Source organism: Mirounga leonina, unplaced genomic scaffold, assembly GCF_011800145.1.
Source record: "Mirounga leonina isolate KUSES-001 unplaced genomic scaffold, KU_Mleo_1.0 Mir_321, whole genome shotgun sequence".
NCBI classification, from domain to species: Eukaryota; Metazoa; Chordata; class Mammalia; order Carnivora; family Phocidae; genus Mirounga; species Mirounga leonina.
The window spans coordinates 4485625-4493571 of NW_023270680.1; the positions used below are offsets into that span (position 1 = coordinate 4485625).

Genomic DNA, 7947 nt, shown 5'->3' on the forward strand with positions numbered 1-7947 from the left:
TAGCAGGAGGGCGGGGGCGTGGCCGGGGGCGCGGCGGGCGCGGGGCGGGGGGCGGCGGGGGCCGGCTCACCGTGCTCTCCCGCACTTGGCTGTGGAAGTGCTGTTCCCGCGCCGACACCTCGTCCTGCCCTTCCATCCTCCCTCATGCCCGCCGCCGCGCCGCCCGCGTCCGCGCGCTCCGCCGCACCATCGCCCGCCGGTCCGGGACGGGCGCGGACTGACAGCGGGCCGCCGTCCGCACGGCCGGCTGCCGCGACCGCCGCCGCCGCAGGCGAAGCCGCTCTAGCTGCGGAGGGCGCGCGCGGGGCGGGGCCGGGGCGGCACCTGACGTCAGAGGAAGGCGCCGCGCGTCAGAGGAGCGCGCCGCGGCGTCTGCGAACGGGAGCCGCCGAGGGGCGGGGCCTGTGGGGGAGGGGCGGCGGGCCACGCCCCCAGGACGTGGGGGCCGGAGCCCGGCCGTCAGGACCGGTACCCGGCCGGGCGGGGACGGGACGGGGCTCGGTCTGCGGGAACAGGTTCTTCCTCCTGTAGCAGTAGCGGGCGGGCGGCCGGCCGCGGTCTCGGTGCACTTGTTCCCGGCAGAGGGAATCATCGTGGCCCGGCGCCCGGCACCGCCGGCAGAGCACTGCGCAGAGGCAAGCAGGAGGCCTCCCCCGAAAACCGCGCTCCGCCGAAGCCGGTCAAAGGCCGGGAGGGACTTGCCTCGGACGCGTTTGGGGCGGGCCCCTGGAACCCTGGCTTCCGTGGATCTGATAACGGGTTCCCCCGCCTGGAAGGCGTACAGAGCCCTGAAAGTGGGGCCCTTGCCAACTCGGCAGAGTCGCCCTCGCTGCCCCCGGGGTGCTTTGCGACCCCCCGGAGACGCTCGCAGACGTTTATATCAGGGACCTCCAAACATACGGAACGCAGTCATTCATCCCCATTGTACGTTCAGTGTCTTTTTGGGGTTTTCGCCATGAAACTGAGTTTGAAGGAATACTTACCGTTTTACTTTTGGATTTATTTGACTATAAAGAAGTCATTTAAATTGCTCTTGGCTGTGTGATTGGGGGGCATCTCTAACCGAAAATTCTAACGAAGTAAGAAAATCTGCAAATTGCTTTCAAGTTATTTTAATGATATATGTGCATTTAGATTTTTCAGTATCTTCTGCAATTCTGAGTTAAAAATGTTTTCATGACTCAAAAAAAAATGTTAAGGTCTCCAAAAATCGTGTCAACCGCATATACTGTGCTGATGATGCGGTAGGCTGTTAAATTGTTGGTAGTGGGAGGGCTCAGAACATGAGGTTTGTTCTGAGGGGGTGCCCCTGCAGCCATAGGCTGATACGAAACCAGGAATGCTTCCAACTGCTTAAAGGCAGTGTTCACTTTTATTTTTAAAATGTCTCAGAGTCCAAAAGAACCAGGGAAAGACAAAGTATCTGAATCTGTTTTTCTAGACACCCAGGTTCTGAGAGCTGGGTTAAATACTTGTCCAAAATGATCTGCATAACTTCTGGGTTAATCCCTCCAGATCAGAGGGTAAGCAGATCAGATTTTAAGATGTAAGGTATTTAGGCGTGTTCCAGAAAGTGGGTGCATGTATTTCTGCTCTTTCTAACCCAACCTCCAAGCATCTAGAACTTTATGTTTTCTTTAGTCCTTAGCCCAGGGTAGGAGCCTTCAAAAATGGCCAGAAGCTTACCCCTCCCTGCCTTGTGGCGTTGCCCCTCCTTCCATCAAGAAGTGGTGTTGGGGCGCCTGGGTGGCTCAGTCATTAAGCATCTGAGTTCAGCTCAGGTCATGATCCCAGGGTCCTGAGATAGAGCCCTGCATCAGGATCTCTGCTCAGCAGAAAGCCTGCTTCTCCCTCTTCCACTCCTCCCACTTGTGTTCCCTCTCTAGCTGTCTCTGTAAAATAAATAAACAAAATCTTTTGAAAAGAAAGGAAGGGAGGAAAGAAAGAAAGAAATGGTGTTTATTTTCCACCCCCTTGAATCTGGGCCTGAACAGGTGACTTGCTTTGGCCAGAAGAACAGTAGAAACTATGAAGCTACTTTGAAAAGTGCTTGTGCATCAGGACTTGTCCCTTCTTACCACCCCTGGGCATCCTCCAACTGCTACTGTGCAAATAAGCCCCAACCAAGCTAGAGATAGGGATCCCAGTTTTCTCTGGCACCTATCTAACACACTCTTTTTTGCATCCCTCTAAAACATAAATCTTCCCAAAACAGTTTTTCTCCCCTGCTCAATGCACTGCAATGCAGTTATTCTCACTAACTGTAGAATAAAATTAAACTCCTTAACTTGGCATTCAAGAGCTTGACTTTGGGGCCCCACCCCGCCCTTCCAGACATCCCCCCACTTCATTCCCTAAAGAGCTCTTGGCTACAGCCTGGCTTCCTCCTCTCTCCAATCCCCAATTCCAAGGGCTAGCCCCTTTACTTCCTCCATATCCTCTTTCCTACTCTTCAGAGTCAGTGCTACCTCCCTTCAGCGTTCCCACCAAGACCTTCCTTCTCCGAAAAGGGAACCCTCTTACACTGCTGGTGGGACTGCAAGCTGGTGCAGCCACTCTGGAAAACAGTATGGAGGTTCCTCAAAAACTGAAAATAGACCTACCCTGCGACCCAGCAATTGCACTACTAGGTATTTACCCAAAGGATACAAACGTAGTAATCCAAAGGGGCACCTGCACCCCAGTATTTATAGCAGCAATGTCCACAATAGCCAAACTATGGAAAGAGCCCAGATGTCCATCGACAGATGAATGGATAAAGAAGATGTGGTTCAGGGGCGCCTGGGTGGCTCAGTCGTTACACGTCTGCCTTTGGCTCAGGTCATGATCCCGGGGTCCTGGGATCGAGCCCCACATCGGGCTCCCTGCTCCGCGGGAAGCCTGCTTCTCCCTCTCCCACTCCCCCTGCTTGTGTTCCCTCTCTCGCTGTGTCTCTCTCTGTCAAATAAATAAAATCTTTAAAAAAAAAAAAAAAGATGTGATTCATATATACAATGGAATATTACTCAGCACCAAAAAGAATGAAGACTTACCATTTGCAACAACGTGGATGGAACTAGAGGGTATTATGCTGAGCGAAATAAGTCAATCAGAGAAAGACAACTATCATATGATTTCACTCATATGTGGAATTCGAGAAAGAAAAAAAGATGATCATAGGAGAAGGGAGGGGAAGAATAAAATAAGATGAAATCAGAGACGAGACAAACCATGAGACTCTTAACTCCAGGGAACAAACAGGGTTGCTGGAGGGGAAGTGGCTGGGGGATGGGGTAACTGGGTGATGGGCATTAAGGAGGACATGTGATAAAATGAGCACTGGGTGTTACATGCAACTGATGAATCAATGACCTCTACCCCAGAAACTAATACTACACTATATGTTAATTGACTTAATTAAAATTAAATAAATAAATAAGACCTGTCTTCTCCACAAAGTCTTTCCTGATGATTCCAGACACTTCATTCACACATTCATCCAAAACTGTGGGGACACAATGGAAAGACTGCTGGGGTTCCAGGGTGGCTCAGTTGGTTAAGCATCTGACTTCGGCTCAGGCCATGATCCCAGAGTCCTGGGATCAAGTCCCGCATCAGGCTCCCTTGTCAATGGGGAGTCTGCTTCTCGCTTTCCCTCCGTCCCTCTCCCCTGCTTGTGCTCTCTCCCTCTCTCTCTCTTTCTCAAGTAAATAAATAAAGTCTTAGAGAGAGAGAAAGGGAGGAAGAAAGGAAAGAAGGAAGAAAAGAAAGAAAACTGCTTCAGTCCCTGCTCTCACAGAGGTCACAATCCAAGGGTAAAGCAGAAAGCTTACAGAGGTTATATTCCTAGCCATTCATCTGACCCTTAGCACACATGCCCTTATATCTGTGTCTAGTGACAGTCAACATATAAGCTCTTTAAGGTCTAGAGCATCTTTTCTTGCATCTTGTAAACATCTGTGTACTTCCTGCAATACCTAATAGAATGCCTTGCACAAAGTAGACACCTAACAAATATTTCTTGGCCAGTAGGTTGGTTGCCTGAGAAATTTCCCAGACTTCTTCACATTTCAGTATGTCTTCAAATTTCTATATGGATGTAAATAATTGCCTGGGCCTTGCTGGTGCTTCCAACCTTACTGTTCACGGACGTCCGTCATGGAAGGCCATGCTTGTCACTCTGTCCTCTGGCGTCACTGCCACATCATGTCTTTGAAACTGCTACAGTTCCAGGTAATTCCCCTCGCTTCACTAGGCCTTGCTTTGATTTTCTTCGTCACGATGAAATCAAAGTTTTGAGATATAAGGTGACAGAGACCATTTTTTAACCTCTTTATGCCCTATACAAAACCAAGCCAAGCAGTATTGAGATGTACCCTGTACTCCTTCCAGCCTCTGTCAGAGGGGAGCTTTTTCTTTTTCCCTTAGCCAAATACAGCAAGAGAGATGAACAAGAAAAAGTCTAGAAACAGCCCAGCTATCCCTCTGCAGTGGAATGGGTAAATAAACTGTGATGTGTTCATGCAATGGAATAATCCCCTGGGGTAAAAAATCAATAAGCTACAGCTGCAAGCAACAATATGGACAAATCTCTGAAACAGTGTTGAGCAAAAGGCCGAACAATGCATACCGTATGATTCCATCTGTATGAAGTTCCAAACCCTGCAAAACAAAACAAGGTATTACTGAGGGATACAAACATGTAGTAGAATTTTTTTTAAGTTCTTTTTTTTTGACAGAGAGAACGTGCACGCGAGAACAGGAACACAAGCAGGGGGAGTGGGAGAGGGAGAAGCAGGCCTCCCTGTGGAGCAGGGAGCCTGATGCGGGGCTCGATCCCAGGACCCCAGGATCATGACCTGAGCCAAAGGCAGTCGCTTAACCAACTAAGCCACCCAGGCTCCCTGGTAGTAGAATTATAGAGAGGGGGGGGAAGGATAAACTTCAGGAAGGAAGGGCAGGGCAGAGAACGGTGGGAGGTGCTCAGGGGCCCACAGAGATGACTGTGCTCATTGCTAAGACTTGTCATATCTGGACCCTGGATGTGGCTGTTGCCACTTGCATAATGGATCCCACAGGGGATCCCCCTCACGTCACTGCAACGGGTCTCTCTAATTGGCAGAGCCTGGGTCACATGGCTACACCTGAGTTGCAAAGGAAGTGAGTATGGGATATTTTTGGCTTCTTTTTTGGGATGGAGTCCCTGCCTCACAGGATATGGGATTCTCATAACATGGAAAGGGGCTTCGGATATGATTCAGCCTAAAGGAATTATTTGGTCCAAATACAAAGTTCTCTGGTGCCCCAGCATAAACAAAGTATAAAATTTAGACTCTCTAGAGAAACAGATGGACTTCAGGGTTTTGTTAAGTGATAACCAGCCAGCGCTGTGCTGGAAACCAGCTCTCAGACACCGGTTGTTAATTTTTAGGAATTTTGTGAGCCAATTGTTAAACATAACCATTATTTCAAGCTAAGTTATATAAACTTACATTCAAATTATATTTTTAAGGGACGCCTGGGTGGCTCAGTCAGTTAATCATCTGCCTTTGGCTCAGGTCATGTTCCCAGAGTCCCGGGATCGAGTCTGGCAAAGGGTTCCTTGCTTGGCACAGAGCCTGCTTCTCTCCCTGCTTGTGCTCGCTCGCTCGCTCTTTCTCTGATAAATAAACTCTTTTTTAAAAATTATATTTTTAAAAGGTAGCAAATACTCAAAAGCCATCATGTCTTAATTATTTTATTATACTTTACTCTCTGCTGTGCTCCTAAAGTTACCTCAGTCTACAGCAGTGTGTTACTCTTCCTTCAGCGACCCCACTTTGGCAGCTGGAATCAGCCACGGTGGGAGCATTTACATCATGGAAATCAGCAGTGGCAAGAGCGGAGCTTCAATTTGCCAAGATATTGCGTGGCTGTGGGTATCCAAGAGTTGGACTTAGAAGGACCAACCAAAGGCAGTGAAGGGATGTGGACCTGGCGTTGGCGGGGGTGGGCGTGATCACAGGGAATCATGGGAAATATAAGTCCACAGATAGAAAGGGCATCCCCTCCTCGACTTGCCCTTCAACCTTGGTGTCAGCTTCTGATTTGGACAAGATTCTGTCTTAGGTGAGTCACGTGGTTTTCACCGCCCTGCTAACTCTCACTGAAGCAGGAATAAAGAGATGATCAAGGCCGCTTGCAGAGGAAAGGAGAGGGACGTGAGGAATTCATGTGTGGGGAGAATTTGGTCTTATTCACCTAGCGTGCCATCAGCTTACTGTGGCGTGAATCACCCTTTCCACAATAACGTATCAGATGCCACAAGAAAGGGGGACCCGCTAAATTCCAAGAGAAGACACCTGTAGATATCTTTAAAGGTTTTCCCCTTGCAGTATCCACACAAAATTGCCTGATCTCTGACTCAGAAACAACTAGAGGAAGCTCACTTTCTCACCGAGGTGTACGTCCGGTGGCAGGGAGCAAAACAGCAGCAGGGACGGCGGCCTGGGCCAACAAAGCAGGAGAACCAGGAGGAGACGGGACACCCCGAGGCTGGTCGGGGATGAATCAGGAGTACTGGGCGTGTTCTTGGACTCACCGCAGCCATGGTTTTGTCATGACGACTCCCTGCGGCTCAGCAGGGCCTGCTGGGGCCCAAAGCCAAGGTGCAGAAACCCTCTGAGAAAACATCCTTGGCTGGCAGAGCCAGCTCAGAGACGGCTCTAGAAGAAGGAGTTAAGTGCTCAGGAAGAGGGAGGCTGAACTTCCTTCCCCCTTTAATGATAGCTTGTTAACTCTTCCGTCTAAGGAAAATGAAGGAAACGATGAGGAACGTATCTTGAAGAAGTGAACCCTTCTCCCCTCTCCCTCAGACCTGCTCTCTGGGGGCAGCCGGGGGTGAGGGCCTCTGGCCATTCCTCCTACACACATAGAAGTATTTGTTACACAGTCCAGAGCTATTTTGCCACTTGATACTTTTATTTGACAACATATCTTGGCTACGGTACCACATCACTATGTACAACTCTGTTTCATGCTTCCCACCGCTTCATCAGTACTCCTTTGACTAGGACTTTTTACATTTATTGATCTAGTCTTATGTGGATAGACATTTAGATTGTGCGGTTTTTTATTTTCTAGTCTTATCAGAACAGTGCTATACCGTATATCCTTTGTACATATATTTTTGCACACCTGTAGGACTCTTGGGGGCTAGTGGGCCACTGGAGAGAATCTCCTCTGGTTTGCTCCAGATGAAGCCAAGGCAGCTGAGGGGCTTTAGGCAAAGGCTGCACGGGGCCCAGGTCCATCACGGCAGAGGGCTCCCGGGGCACCTGGGGGACAGAGCCAAAGCTGGCTGGGAAGGGACTGGGTCACATTTGGAGTCTTCACTGGCCACGGGGCCTGGGGAGGGAGACTGCCCTCAGAGACCTTGGGGAATTCAGGCAGACCTCACCCGGCCTCCCTCAGAGCTGCCGCCCCAGGGACAGGCCCACTGAGGGTAAATGAAGTCAGCAATGCCATAAGGGAGGGGTCAGCCAGGACTCTCTCTTGCCTATTCCAGCGGCTTTAGAAAACACTAATTTAGGGGCGCCTGGGTGGCTCAGTCATTAAGCGTCTGCCTTCGGCTCAGGTCATGATCCCAGGGTCCTGGGATCGAGCCTAGTATAAGGCTCCCTGCTCAGCGGGAAGCCTGCTTCTCCCTCTCCCACTCCTCCTGCTTGTGTTCCCTCTCTCACTGTGTCTCTCTCTGTCAAATAAATAAATAAAATCTTTACAAAAAAAAACAGAACAGAAAACACTAATTCAGCCCCTGAGCGCCCAGGCCACATGCTTGAGACCTGGGCCCGGGAGGGAGGGGTGGTGGCAGGAGGGGCGCAGTCCAGGTTCACTGTCATGACGAGTAGTCCCTGAACAAGAACCAGCCCCCAGCTGTCGGCTGTAACCTCAAGGGCATGAGGCAGGCATCTCGCCCGGTGTTACTTA

At 50.2% G+C, this 7947-nt stretch overlaps 1 protein-coding gene across 1 annotated transcript in view; it reads right to left on the bottom strand.

Moving 5' to 3' along the window:
• Nucleotides 1–248, bottom strand: part of LMBR1 (limb development membrane protein 1) — a 162909-nt gene extending 162661 nt beyond the window's left edge. The window contains exon 1 of the mRNA XM_035029871.1: nucleotides 71–248. Within this exon, the coding sequence (XP_034885762.1) occupies nucleotides 71–136 (66 nt within the window). The 5' untranslated portion in view covers nucleotides 137–248. The remainder of the gene's footprint in view (nucleotides 1–70) is intronic.
• Between the last annotated feature and the right edge of the window lie 7699 nt (nucleotides 249–7947).